The 15789-nt window shown below is 34.2% G+C and overlaps 1 protein-coding gene across 1 annotated transcript; it reads left to right on the forward strand.

Moving 5' to 3' along the window:
* Positions 1-7055: 7055 nt before the first annotated feature.
* LOC107763046 (uncharacterized) lies at positions 7056-8077 on the forward strand. The gene has a single exon (XM_016581467.2). It carries the CDS (start codon positions 7198-7200, stop codon positions 7915-7917), a length of 720 nt encoding a protein of 239 aa, XP_016436953.1. The 5' UTR covers positions 7056-7197; the 3' UTR covers positions 7918-8077.
* Positions 8078-15789: the final 7712 nt, after the last annotated feature.

Below are 15789 nucleotides of genomic sequence, written 5' to 3' on the forward strand. Positions count from 1 at the left end.
GATCATTCAGAGGATTGGTCAGGGGGCTTATAGGCTTGTGCTACCTCCAGAAATGTCTTTAGTGCACCCGATATTTCATGTATCTACATTGAAGAAGGTAGTTGGAGACCCGACAGCCATTGTTCCGATTGAAACTATTGAGGTTATTGAGGAATTGACTTATGAAGAGATTATAGTTTCCATAATTGATAGGCAAGTTCGAAAGCTGAGAAATAAAGAAATATCCTCCTGTGAAAGTGCTATGGCAAACCATCAAGTTGAAGAGGCTACTTGGAAGACCGAGGAAGAAATGAAGAATAAGTGCCCTCATTTGTTTGAATAGCTATGTAATCGTTTCTATGAAATTGTTCCCAATGAATTATGTATCACTTGTACAATTTATGCTAAGGGTGTTCCTTTTAGTAATATATTGCTTATGAGGCCACGGTTGGTGTTGTTGTCATGTTATGTTGCATCGTTGGATTATGTATATTTTGTTAAAATTGGTTTCTGGGATTCTCGGATAGGTAGATAGGCGGATAAGCCCAGTTACAGGGGAAACTCTGGCAAAAATTTTGAAAATTTAGGGAGTTAGTTAAAATTTGGTACCACTGGTGTATGAAGTAATAGTTGGGCCACAGTGGATGATAATGGTAGATTTTACCCTCATTCGATGACGAATGATCCTAAGCGGGGGAGGATGTAAGTCCCCGTACAATTTTACTTGAACTCATGGTTTTATGGTGCCAAAGAAGGCTAATGTACTTGAGGATAGTAGAAATTCTTCATGGCTCGCAAGCTCGCCGCGGTACGAAATGTTTTGGTTGTACATTGTATCGGGGAGTTAAAATGATTTTTCCAGAACATGGCTTTCTTTCGTAGACCACAGATCGGCCGCGAAGTGAAGCAGAAATTGAACCAATTTTGAGCACTATTATGCGGTCCATTATGAGGCTGCATAACCATTTTGCGGGCTGCACAATCCATCGCAGAATGAGCACGAGGATTTCCAGAGGAAGATTATGCGGCGCATTATGCGACCGCAGCACTAGTCTGCGAACAGCAAACCTAATCCAAGCAGTCATGTTTTGGAGAGTGATTTTTGTGGTCCCTTATATGGATCACATACCTGTTCTGCACTCCACTTTGCGACCGCAGAATTAAGATTGAAGGGTCCATTTTTCTATTTTATAACCCAACCTTATTTCGATAAATAGACGTAAAGGACCATTTGTGAAGAGAAAAACTGATATTTTTAGAGAAAGGAAGTGCTCTAGAGTGAGAGGAGAAACCTCTAAGAAAAGTTTACATCAATCCTTACTCAAGAATTGGAGAATTCACAAGGAAAACTCACAAGGTCTTCATCTAAGAGGTAAGGTTTCATACCCTAGTTTTTAATTTCGAATTTGGGGAAGAAGATAGTTAATGGAAAGTGTGATTATTGGGTGTGAGAGTGTTACTTATGCATGCATGTACTATCAAGGTTTGTGGGAAGGTTGTTGAGCTCAAATGGGTAGACTTTGGGTTGTGGGATGAAGGAATCCACCATAGGAGGACCTTGAAATCATAATGCCCACCTAGTGTTTGATAAAATGCTCAAATGAGTTGAAACTACAAATATCTTCCTAATTTGCATTCAATTTTGTTATGTCTCAGAATAGATTAGGATTTGCTAGGATTTTCGGAACATTATAGTAATTTAAGAAAAGCTCAAAGCGGGGTATATTGGCTAAACTTTTCTCTTAGAATAGAATCCCATAATGTTCTCGTAAGTCTCAAGTATGATGTGTCAATTCCTTATTTCTCATATCCCGAGTTATTCATTATAAATTGGACTATGCCGAATAAACTTTGTGCCGAAAGATATATGTTCAAAACATGTTCCGGATTCTCTTATCATGTTATGTTATCCTTCGAGAATATGTTCAAAGTATGGTATGTGTATTAAAATTTTATGACCTCAAGTCGTGTTTTAAATGAAAGTTATTATGCCAAATTGTGTAAGAAATCTCAATGTGCTTAAGTCTCTTAATTGCTCATATGTGTACTTAAAGCTGTGATTAGAAATGCTTTGTTATTGATAACCCATGATGATGTTTGAGAGTGAAAGAGGTGAGCATGAAATATGAAATACGGCCAACGTGCCAAGAATGATATTACAGTTGGTGCCACTAGTGCCAATGAAATGAAGAGATGTGTAAAAGATTATGAAATGAGTTGAAATTCCTTTATTTAATAAATATTTTTGAGAGTATCATTAGTCACCTAGGAAAGGTAGGTTGAAATAATCTAACCCCGAAACTACACGTGCCGGTATAGGAATGGATTGTGATTATTCCCCTTATTTAGGATAAGATTCATGTGATGAGGTTACTCCCCTTAATTGGGATGAGATGATTGATAGAAAGGGTGATGTCGATCCACACATCATTATGGTGAGACGGCCTAGCCGATCGGGTCGAGATCGTATGCCATGCCGCACACATGGTGGTGATTGCGCTTGAAATTGTGATTAAAATAGTGATTGAGATTGTGATTGTGATTGAATGTCTTTGGGGGAGACGGCGATCGTGAGGTCCATTATAGCACATACAGCATCAAGGCACTAGTGTCTCTATCGGATGGATGTTCATAATGTTTTTCTCAATGAAGAGCTTCAAGAGAAAGTCCATATGCACATTCCTGAAGAGTCTGCTAGACAGGGGGAGTCCCAGAAGGTGTGCAAATTGCAAATTTCCCTCTATAGACTTACACAGACCCCAAGGCAGTGGAACTTGAAGTTGATTGAGGCTTTACTGCAGATGGGGTTCAGACAAAGTCACTTTGACTATTCTCTGTTCATTAAGAGAACAGGTCATGACATAGCAACCATCTTAGTCTATGTAGATGATTTGTTGATCACAAGCAACTATCAAATCATATTGGATCAGACTAGCAGGGACTTGCAAAATAGGTTTGAGATGAAAGATCTTGGTGAGCTCTAATTCTTTCTAAGAATTGAGTTTACTATGTCTGAGAAGGGCATTGTGATGAATCAAAGAAAATATGCTTTATAGCTCATTTCTGAATCATCATTGAATGGAGCTAAACCTACAGGAACTCCACTAGAGTTGAACCAAAATATGGTGTTTGTGGACTATGATACTTGGCTGCAAAGTGACAATGCAGCTGCAGATGAGAAATTGAAGGACCCTCGTATCTATTAGAGGCTGGTGGGTAGACTACTATACCTCACCATGACTATACCAGACCTGGCATTTGCAGTCCAAGTTCTTAGCCAATATATGCACTGCCCAGAAACATCTCACCTAGAAGTTGCTCTCAGGGCAATGAAATATATCTAGGCAGAACCTGGCCTATGACTCTTAATGCCTACAGAAAAAACAAGCAAGCTAACAGCCATTTGTGACTCAGATTGGGGGGCTGTGTGGAGACAAGGAGGACAGTGACAGGCTATCTAGTGAAGTTTGGTGGTGCTCTTATCTCCTGAAAATCCAAGAAGCAAGAAACTATCTCTAGGAGCTCAGCTGAAGCTGAATTTAGAAGCATGGTTTCATGCACTACGGAGGTTACTTGGCTTGTGGGGTTGTTCAAAGAGCTAGGAATTTATGTGTATTTACCTGTTCAATTGAAATGTGATAGTAAAGCTGCAATACAAATTATTGCAAATCCAATCTTTCATGAAATAACCAAGCATATAGATATAGATTGCCACTTTGTAAAAGAGAGGATCATACATGGTCCAATCAAAATTGAGCATGTATCTACAAAGGAGCAACTGGTAGATTTACTTACAAAAGGCCTAAGCAAAGCACAACATGATTATCTACTAAGGAACCTTGGAGTGAAGAACCTGTTTCAACCATCAACTTGAGGGGCAGTGTTGAACAATGAGCGTGTGAAGGCAATGTTCAAGCTGTAGTTACAACATTCCAGCTAGGATCTAGCTCATCTTAAGTTAGTTAAGATATTAGAGATGTATGTGTAATAGTTAGTTAGTTAGTTAGTTATAACTATAACTACACTCTACGTGCAGTAGTTAGTTACATATTTTTATTTCCCTCCGTTCTTGGAAATACAGAGCATTTCTGCTTTCTCTCCACTCTGATCTTCTTCTCCTTCGTCTTCTCTCTAGCTGCAAACTCCATTTCCATGGAAGTTATCAAAAAAAGAAAATAAACAAAAGAGAGGCACTGTCACAACAAACTTTTTTACCTTTAAAAAGTAATAATTTTGTTAAGATTTAGCTTCTGTTAGCTTCAAGGATCAAAAGCACATATTTGAGTTAAGTAAAGGTTAAATGTATTTAGTCGAATAAAATAGGGACCAAAATCAGTATTACCCAATAATTCAGGGACCAAAAATGTTATTTCCCTAGATGATATAAAAATACTCTCTGTTCCAATTTATACGGTAACATTTCTTTTTTAGTCCGTTTTTAAAAAAAATAACAACTTTCTAAATTTGAAAATAATTTAACTCAAACATTTTATTTTACCCTTAATAAGAAATTTTTAAAGTCATATAAATATCTGTAATTTATTTTAGAACACAAGTTTCAGATGTCTTTCTATCTTTTTTTAAACATCATATCGATTCAAACTTTGCGACATAAGGAGACCGGAGGGAGTATGTTTTAATTGTCATGTATGCTTATGGCGAGTGGTTTAACGCGAAAAGACATTAACGTCTAGTATTATTATAATGGGGCATAATCATGGAGTATTTTTATACTCTGTATAATATTGTTTTGTGCAACAGGTAGTAATAAAGAACAGTGATAATATACATCAGAATAACAAAGAGACGATCATTTCTGAAATATTCGGATCCATTTTAGATCACGAAGATCTTTATTGCGACCTTCAAAATGGAAATATTTTGGCGTAGCTTAGCTTGACATATCAGTATATTCTTTTGGTGATAAAATGAGCTGCCAAATTTGTTGAAAGGAAAAGCTTGCCAGATCTCTTTTAAATTAGTAATTGTATTTCTGTATCAGCTCTTCACGGTTTCCACTTTCCTGTATATAACTCCTCCTTATATTTAATTTGACAGCTCATTTTTCACCAAAAAGACAAAAATAAAAATACAAATAAACCAATCTCTGGGCCTGTTTTTCAAATAAAAAACGTTTCTGCTCGGGATTCAATAGATTATGTGAACGTGTAAAGATCTTCCTCTAGGTCTAAAATTAATGGATCTGCATTCAAAAAATAGTGTTAGTACTTTTGTCGCACTTCATGTCCATATTCACATAGAACTGTATTTTTTAATTCCCTTTGATGAAATAATTCATTTCTTAATGGGATATATCAGTACTTAATTTTCTTGTTTGGACTGTTGTTACGCATTGTATCGCATCGTATTGTTACTTTAAATACAATGTTTGTTTTGATTGTTACTTAAATTTTATTGTATCGTATCGTAAATCCACCGTTACATAACGATCAAATGTGTCACTTTATGTAACGATCGATTTGGTGTTGTCGCGTCGTTACCTTGTCTTTTTCTCTCAATCTTTATTATTATTAAATTATTTTATTTTATCATTTACCCTATCTTTTTATATATAGTAATTTTACCTTGCATCATAATTTTTCTTTACAATATTGCAAGTTTATTCTTCATAATACTGGTGCGTGATATCATGAAACGATGGCAAACGACACAATCTATCCAAACATTATATTTATTAAACGATACAGTACAATACAATACGTTACGATACGATACATTATGAAACGATACGTAACAACCATCCAAACAAGCTGTTATTTACACTGCACCTAAAAGGCATAACATGCAGCTACTTAAAAAGCAAATTTCACGGAAACTCCTACCCACTCTATTATTGATGTGACACACTTTCCTTATTAATCAGTTTCAAAAAGAATGATATATTTGTATGTTTGAAAAAAATTACTTTTCATTACACCTGTAATAAGAAGTTTTTATAGTCAAACAAATTAAAGGTCCCACAAAAGTTTTACCCTAAGACCATCTCCAACATTATATTAAATATTACACCAAACCTATTTTGGTGTATTATTTGGTATACCATTTTGGTGTATGAATAGTATTACACCATTCATCAACACCATTATTATTCATAAATATTTTTTTTATTATATAACACTTTTAATTTAACATATTATAAATTTTACTTTCTTCATTAGGTCACTAATATATATAATTATTTTTATGTAATATCTTTATAATATTAAATTACATCTTAATTTTGGTGTATATTTTTATAAATTAATTTTCGTATATATTATCTTTATATATTACTATAAGTTAATTCTATTACAAGTTATAATTGTATAAAAAATATAACCATCACAAAAATAAAAGGTGCAAATATAAAATATAATATGTTTTTAATAAATAACACAATATTCATTAAATAATATAAAAATAAACATTTAATAAATTAGCTAACACTGACAGTATATATCCAAAATAGTCTAATATTGTGCAAACTATTCGCGAGCCACATTCTCAAAAGAAGAATATCATGTCGAAAAAATGTTGAACGTGCATTCCGAGTTTTACAATCTCGTTTTCAATTATTGCAGGGTCGTAATTGGTCTTTTAACTATATTTATGGTTCTTTTAGCTGACATTCCCTTTTTTTCTTTTTTGAACTTTCATAAAACACTACAGCTTAAAGTTTAATTATCATACATAACTATAGTTTGCCTAATTATCATTTGTAGCTAATGTTCAATTATTACCAATTTGTATCACTTGTATTCGGATGCACGACAAATATAACATGCATAATGTATAATATTTGGTTATAATTATATTATTTAAAATTTTATGATTTAAAATAATTTTATATTAAATACATGGTTATATAAGAAAGGAATATGAATTATATGTGATGAATATATAAAAAGTTAATAATATAATATAAAAAAAAGAGGAGAATATACAAGGTATATTTTTTTTTGATGTAAAAAATAATGTAATGAATTGGAGTTAATTTGTATAGTGTTGATGTTTACACCATTTTGGTATTAAAAAATCTTTAACAGAGAGAGAATGCAACATAATTAATGAAAAACAGGAAGATACGATCTAGTGCAATAGACCAAAGCATATATAAATAGATGTGGGTGTCAACCTTTTCGTTCATCCACAATTGGTAACCCCTAGTAAGGTAAAAGGAGCAAGAAAACTACATTCATTTTCATCCAAAACCTTATTATGGCAATGGAAATGAATCCAGCTGACGAAACCTTGTTTTTCTCCGACTCTCATCTCCTTGAATCGATAAAGCAACATCTTCTTGACGATTCAGATTTTTCTGAAATTTTTTCGTCGATGAATTCTAGCAACGAAATATTGCCTAACAGTCCTAGCTCAAGTTTTAGCAGCTTCGACTTCGACTGCAGCTTCCTTAATTGGGATGAAAACTCTGAGGAAACATTAATACCAACTGATCAGAATCCTTCACATGAATCCCATGAAAAGTACTCCGAGTCCGAGGAGAAAACCCAGGGCCCTGGGGTGGCGCGTGAGAAAAACGCGCCGCGAGATTGGACGCGGTACATAGGAGTGAAACGGCGACCGTGGGGGACGTTTTCGGCGGAGACAAGAGACCCAAGTAGGAAAGGTGAAGGTGCAAGGCTGTGGTTAGGAACTTACGAGACCGCAGAGGATGCAGCGTTAGCTTACGATCAAGCCGCTTTCAAAATCCGCGGCTCGAGAGCTCGGCTCAATTTTCCTCACTTAATCGGCTCAAACATGCCTAAGCCGGCTAGAGTTACAGCGAGGCGTAGTCGTACGCGCTCACCCGAGCCATCGTCTTCTTCATCCACCTCATCATCAGAAAATGTACCAAGGAAAAGGAATATAGATGTGATAAATTCCATAGCCAAAGCCAAATTCCTTTGTCATAGCTTGAATTTACAGAGATTAGCTTAATTATGTGAAAGGAAGGGTTCGCGTTCAACATTAGAATAGTCTCAACAACCCAAAAAAAAAAAAAAGGCAGGGCAACTAAACTTTTAGTTAATTTCTCCACTCTATTTTGTTGCCATTCTTCAAATGAAATTGCTTGACTGATAAATCACTTTTTGTTCTATCAGTATATATATGCACTTCATTCAAATAGACCTCCAGCCTTCATATTTTTTCTATGCTGATCATAAGTGAGACAAGTTAATAAACAGAAAAGGTAAAAAGTCTAAATCGGCCCATATACTTTCACTCCATTACACTTACCTCCTCTTAGTTTAAGATGTTACACTTACCTCTCTTTGTTTTGAATTTCTAGTAAAAATTCTTTTAACCTACATATTTTTAATTTTATAAAATTGTGATACAATAAATTTTCACTGTCTAAAATTGCAATCATCTTTTTAGAAAAAAATTCTACAATAAATTAACTGGCTGAATAAAATAAAAGAATATATTGTTTGAAAATTCTTCAGTCTTTTGAGGTTTTTTGGTGGTGTAATAGATCTGAAAATAGAGTTATAAGGCTTAACTGAACTTCGTAATTTTGATGTAGGCCGTAAATTTATGTGTAAAAATTATTAAATATTATTGAACTCATAAAATTAAAATCCTAAATTCGCTCTGTAAACAAGAGCCCTAAAAATGTTTTTTTTAAAAAGTATTTTTTGGTGAAAAACAGTTTGCATTTGGCTAATTAGTAGTATTTCTGAGCAATAATTAGTGTTTGACCAAGTTTTTAAAAAATTGCTTCTAAGTGTTTTTTCTCAAAAGTGTTTTTCAAAAAAGTATTTTTAGTGAGAAACTATTTTTTCTACTTCTTAAAAATTCTTTCTACTTCTACTTAAAAACACGTTTTTGCTTCTAAAATATTGATCAAACACTTTAACTTTAAAAAAAATACTTAATAAAAAAAAAAAGTACTTTTAACTTTGGAAAACTTGGCCAAAGAGACTGTAACGGGTGGATCTAGCCTTTATCACACCTGTTTGCTATCTTCAATGCCATTTTACTAGCGAATTGTCAATCGTTTCAATCAAGCAAACCTTCAGTAGTTTAATGCAACATGAAAGGGCAATTTTGTCATATCAGGCCTTTTAAATTCTATAATAAATAGGTAAAAAAATTATTATAAAAAATAAAAATAAGGGAGAAAAGCATAATACCTCAACCATGAGGGAAGTCAAGGTGATAAAAAAATAAGTTTATTGGTCATCCAAAAACAATACCATCATATTTTTCTTAAATCTTTATCTCTTGGTTAATAGTTTCATAAAACATACATTTACAAAATTAACTTTGTATCCTTGCCATGGTAATTTAAACCAATCTGTCACAATGGCGAAGCTAAGAGTTTATTTAAGGGTATTTAATTTGAAAGAAATGAAAAAAATTCCGACAAAAAGTGTTTAATATATGTTAAATATCTTTAAAACGTAATATTTTATTTATATATACAATACAATTTTTTGATGAAGGGTGATCAGTTAACCACCCTTATAAGTATGTGGCTTCGCCACTTCACATGTAGATTTAAAATTTTAAATTCGCCAATGAGAAGAAGTATATAATAAATATATAATAGGAATAACCTAATGTAACTTGCAGGGTTCGTTTTGCTGACACGTGGTAGCAAATTTCAAGCTTCTTATGTATACAATTATTGATTAAAATTAAGCATCCTAGTTGGATTACAGTAAAAGCAATGAATATCTTAATAGTTATTCATAAAATAATAAGTAACTATAAGTGACAGGGACTTATGGTTCACTCATTTTTTTATGCTATATACCGGGGTGGTAATTTGAGCTTAAATCCATTCAACTTGCCCAATCTATCCAGAGATTAATAGGTTGGACTACAAACATATTAGCTTATGAGTTAATTTAAGCTGAACTCAAGTTAATAAATTATTTTTTATAGCTCATTCTGACCCATTAAGCAGCCCAAATACAACCCATGAACACTCAAAACAAAGGGATCTCAACTCAATTTATCTAGAAATTTACTTAGTTGCCCCAATTTTACTTTTTCTTTTTTTTATATTTTATTGTTCTGTTCTTTTATTTTCTGCATCACCCACTCACCCTACCCCCCACCTCCCCCACCCCAACCAATCTGTCACACATTGGCGAAGTTAAGAATTTACTCAAGGGTATTCAAATTTGAAAGAAGTGGGAAAAAATCCGAAAAAAGTGTTCAATAGGTGTTATATATTTCTAAAATGTAATATTTTATTTATATACATAATATAATTTTTCGACGAAGGTGATCAGTTGACCACCCTTGTAAGCATGTGACTTCGCCACTTCACAGGTAAATTTAAAATTTTAAATTCGTCAATGAGTAGAAGTATATAATAAATATATAATAGGAATAGCCTATTGTAACTTACGGGGTTCATTTTGCTGACACGTGGTAGCAAATTTCAAGCATCTTATGTATACAATTATTGATTAAAATTAAGCATCCTAGTTGGATTACATTAAAAGCAATGAATCTCTTAATAGTTTTTCATAAAATAATAAATAACTATAAGTGATAGGGACTTATGGTTCACCCTTTTTTTTTATGTTATATATAGGGGTGTCAAGTTGAGCTCAAATCCATCTAACTCGTACAACTCGCCCAGAGATTAATAGGTTGGACTACAAGTATATTAGCTCATGGGTCAATTTGGGTTGAGCTCATATTAATAAATTATTTTTTATAACTCATTTTGACTCATTAAGCAACTCAAATACAACCTATATATGAAACTCACTCAAAACAAAGGGATTTTAACCCAACTTATCTAGAAATTTAGTTAGTTGCCCCAATTTTACTTCTTTTTTTTTGTTTTGTATTTTCGATTTTCTGTTCTTTTTTTTTTTCTGCAGCACCCACCACCCTACCTCCCCCCTTCCCCCGGAAACCCCCTCAAAAAATTTTTGTTTTCCGTTTTTTTGTATTAATTTTCTGGTTTTTTGTTTTTATGCACCATCCACCCACTCCCTAACCCCCCCCCCCCCCCGCCAAGCAAACCCCCTTAATTTTTACTTTTTTTGTATATTTAATTTTCTATTTTTATTTTTATTTTTTCGCACCACCCACTCCTCCCCCTCCCCCGCACCGCGCAAACCCCATCAAAAAAAATTTTACTTTTTTTGAGAATAAAAGGGGAATTTTTTTGTTTTTCCTGATTTGCTAGAATGAACAAGTAAAAATAAAAATATACTATATATATATATATATATATATATATATATATATATATATATATATAGTGTTAGTTTTCACTGTTACTCAATCAGTAAACAGTGTTAGTATCTAAGAAGGTTTATATCCGACAAAAAGAAAATCCTAATTATGCGTATGAATGTAATTGCTTATTCCTCCTTCAAAATTGACGCACAACGCAGTCGTCCAATAATCAGTCCTATTAAAATATTTTGTTAAATCTCTTTTTGTAACTTGTTCCAATTAAATTGGTTTAATTGTTATTTAATGTTAAAAAGAAAAAAGATAAGGGCATATGGATGATTAATTTCATAGATAAAATATGCTAGTCGTAGCTCCATTAAAAAATAAAAAACATATATAATACGTTTGATAACGACGAGGTCATTTCTAAAAAAAAACATTTAGTGGATAAATATGGATGTGTTATAAATAAAATTTTATTTATGGTGAGTGTCTATATTTAGAGAGATTCTAGGATTTATTACTTGGTGGCTAAGTCACTCTCTCCCTATAAATAGAGGGTTCTATTTCATTTTATTCATCTCAAAATCAATAAGAATTCTCTCTCCCTACTTTTCTCTGCAATACTCTTCTTCTTCTTTTATTATTTTATAATACGTTATCAACACGAGACTCTAACCAATTGAGTAGAAGCTTTGGGATTGAGCATAATGATTGTCAATTGTTCCATGAACTTTCTTCATGATTAAATTTTGGATCTAAGGTAAGTGTTTTACTTTAATTTTCTCTTTTAAATTCTTGACATTCTATAATTTGATTTTAAATACAAGCAAATATGGATATCTCTCAAAGCAAAATTAGATCACAATTCAATTGTAAAAATATTTGTTTAATTGACTCATGTACGACACATATAATATTCAAAGAGAAGAAATATTTCTCTTATTTAAGTATGTGTAAGGCAGATGTTACTACAATTTCTAATAGTAGTAATCTAACTGAAGGCTCTGGAAGAGCTACTATAACTCTGCCTAAATGAACAATCTTATCATAGAGAATGCAATATTCTCCTTCAAGTCCAAGAGGAACTTGTTGAGTTTTAAAGATATCCGACGAAATGGATATCATATTGAGACAATAGATGAGAATAATCTTGAATATATCATCATTACCAAGAATGTCTCTGGCCAAAAGAGGGTTATTGAGAAGTTCCTATCTTTATCTTGTGGCATGTATTGGACAAGAAATAGTGCAATTGAGGCACATTCTATTGTAAACCAAAAGGTTACTGATTCCAATACTTTTGTACTTTGGCATGATCGATTGGGACACCCTGGATCAATTATGATGAGATGAATTGTAGAAAACTCAAATGGGCATCCATTAAAGAATTTAAAGATTCTTTTAAATAATGAATTTTCTTGCACTTCTTGTTATCAAGGCAAGTTAATTATTAGACCATCACCAACAAAGGTTGGGATTGAGTCCCCTGCATTTTTGGAACATACACAAAGGGACATTTGTGGACCTATTCACCCACCTAGTGGGTCGTTTAGATATTTCATGGTCTTAATAGATGCATCTTCTAGATGGTCTCATGTGTTCCTATTGTCATCACACAACCTCGCGTTTGCAAAATTAATGGCACAAATAATTCGATTACGGGCACAATTCCCTGATAATCCAATTAAGTCTATTAGACTTGATAATGCTGCTGAATTTTCATCCCAAGCATTTAATGATTATTGCTTATCAATTGAGATAAAAGTGGAACATCCTGTAGCTCATGTTCACAGTCAAAATGGTCTTGCAGAGTCTTTAATTAAACGTCTGCAATTGATAGCAAGACCATTACTTATGAAAATGAGGTTACCCATTTCTGTTTGGGGTCACACCATTTTGCATGTAGCAATGCTAGTTCGTCTCAGACTGACAAATTATCATAAATATTTCTCGTTGCAATTAGTTTTGGGTCATGAACCTAATATATCCTATTTAAGAATTTTTGGATGCACAGTATATGTGCCTGTAGCACTGCCATATCGCACCAAAATGGGGCCCCAAAGAAGGTTAGGAATATATGTTGAGTTTGAATCGCCTTCATATTTCGCTATCTTGAAACATTAACGGGGGATCTGTCACGATTTGCAGACTTTCGATTCGATGAGACACTTTTCCCAAAATTAGGGAGAGAAAATGGTGAAACCAAACCAGAAATTTTGTAGAAAAATCCATCATTATCTCATCTTGATCCACGTGCCTCTATTTGTGAAAAAGAGGTGCAAAAGATTATTCATTTGCAAAAAATAGCAAACCAAATGCCAGATGCATTTACGGATCTGAAAAGGATAACAAAATCACATATCCCTGCAGAGAATGTTCCAATCCGTATTGATGTCCCTGTTGGACGATCTTCTAGTGTCATAGTTAAAGTCAAAAGCACGCCTAAAACGTAGCAGGTCATTAGAATCTAAGGATCGAAATCCTAGAAAAAGGAAAACAAATGATCAAGATGACATTACGAAAGAGTCTCACGAAGAAATCCACGATTTATTAAATTCTGAGATTCATGAAGAAACCACTGAGCCTAAGACTCAAGAAAATAAGGAACTATCAATAAATCCAATGGATGTTGAGATAAATTTGAATCAAGTGGATATAGTGGTAGATTATGTCTTTGCATATAATATTGTATCTAGCATTATGCAAGATAGTGAGGATCTTGAACCTCAATCTGTTGGAGAATGTCGACAAAGACGCGATTGGCCAAAACGGCAAGAAGCAATTCAATCAGAGTTGAATTCACTTGCAAAACGTGAATTTTTTGGGCCTGTAGTCCAAACACCTAATGGTGTTAAGCCTGTTGGTTATAAATGGGTCTTTGTACGCAAGAGGAATGAGAAAAATAAGGTATAAAGATATAAGGCACGCCTTGTTACACAAGGATTTTCACAAAGGCCTGGTGTCGATTATTAAGAGATATATTCACCCGTTATGGATGTTATAACGTTCCGTTATCTCATTAGTTTTGTTGTCCATGAAAAGCTTGACATGATTAATGGATGTGGTTACTGCCTACCTTTATGGCTCACTTGATAATGAGATATGCATGAAAATTCCCGAGGGATTCAAAATGCCTAATAATTCAAAGTCCCGGGAAATATTTTCAATTAAATTGCAAAGATCATTATATGGTCTAAAGCAATCAGGACAAATGTGGTATAATCATCTTAGTGAGTACTTATTAAAGGAAGGCTATATAAATGATGCCATTTGCCCATGTGTTTTTATAAAGAAAACAACATCGGAATTTGTTGTACTTGTCGTATATGTTAATAACATAAACCTTATTGGAACTCCTATAGAACTCCAAAAGGCAATTGATTATTTAAAGAAGGAATTCGAGATGAAAGATCTCGGAAAGACAAAATACAAATATTGAACTGCAAGTGTTAGTTCAAAATACAAATAAGAGAAAATGAATGGGGTCGTACCTTAACAGTAATATCATTTTAGGTGAGTTACATTCCAATTGCTCGATAATTGTTCCTCATTCATTGTTCCGAGCTTATAGGATCCTCTCTCGATGACATCGAGAATTTGGTACGATCCTTCCCAGTTCAGACCCAACTTCTCTTCGTTCAGGTTCCGGGTGTTCTGTATGACCGTACTTAGTACTAAGTCCCCAATATTGAAGTATCGAAGGTTGGCCCTTCGATTATAATACCTCTCGATTCGTTGCTTTTGAGCACCCAATCGAACAAGGGCGGCTTCATGACTTTCATCCAATAGCTCCAAGCTCGTATTCATGTCCTCTTCATTTTATTCCTTTGTTGCATATCAGAATCTGATACTTGGCTCCCTGAGAATGGAGTAGCCCCGGTACTGGACTTCGAGGTCGTGCGATATGCCCAAAGGACTTCGGGCAAGATTTCCTTCCATTTTGCGTTGGCATCAGTTTAACCTTTTCTTAAGGTTTTGGATTATGGTTTTGTTGGTCGATTTGTCTTGTCCGTTCCCACTAGGGTGATAAGGTGTCGATAAGATTCTTTTGATCTTATGATCTTCGAGAAACTTGGTCACTTTGCTGCTGATAAATTATTTTCCGTTGTCATATACAATTTCGAATGGCATCCCGAACCGACATATGACGCGATCCCAAATGAAGTCGATGACTTCCTTCTCCCTGAACTTCTCGTACGCTTGGGCTTTAACCCATTTAGAAAAATAGTCAGTCATAAATAAGATAAATTGAGCCTTACTTGGTGCCCATGGAAGAGGGCCGACGATACTCATTCCCCACTTCATGAATGGCCATGGTAACAAGATCAAATGCAGCAGTTCCCTGGGTTGGTGAATCATCGGAGCATGTCTTTGGCATTTGTTACATTTTCGTACGAAATCCCTTGCATTTTTTTCCATGTCGATCCAGTAATAGCTGGCTCTAATTACATTTTAAACCAATGATTCGGCGCCTGAATGGTTTCTGCAGGCGCCCTCCTGGACTTCCCTCAGAACGTAATCGGTATCTCCCAGTCACAAGTATATTGCTAGCGGGCCATTGAACATTCTTCTGAACAGGTTCCGTCCTCGGACAGGATAAATCGGGCTACCTTTGTGCGCAAGGTCCTCAATTCTTTTAGATCTAAGGGTAGT

Source organism: Nicotiana tabacum, chromosome 7 (assembly GCF_000715075.1).
Source record: "Nicotiana tabacum cultivar K326 chromosome 7, ASM71507v2, whole genome shotgun sequence".
Lineage (NCBI taxonomy): Eukaryota > Viridiplantae > Streptophyta > Magnoliopsida > Solanales > Solanaceae > Nicotiana > Nicotiana tabacum.

Coding starts and splice junctions, on each gene's coding strand:
- LOC107763046 (XM_016581467.2), top strand. CDS start 7,198: ATGGCAATGGAAATGAATCCAGCTGACGAAACCTTGTTTTTCTCCGAC.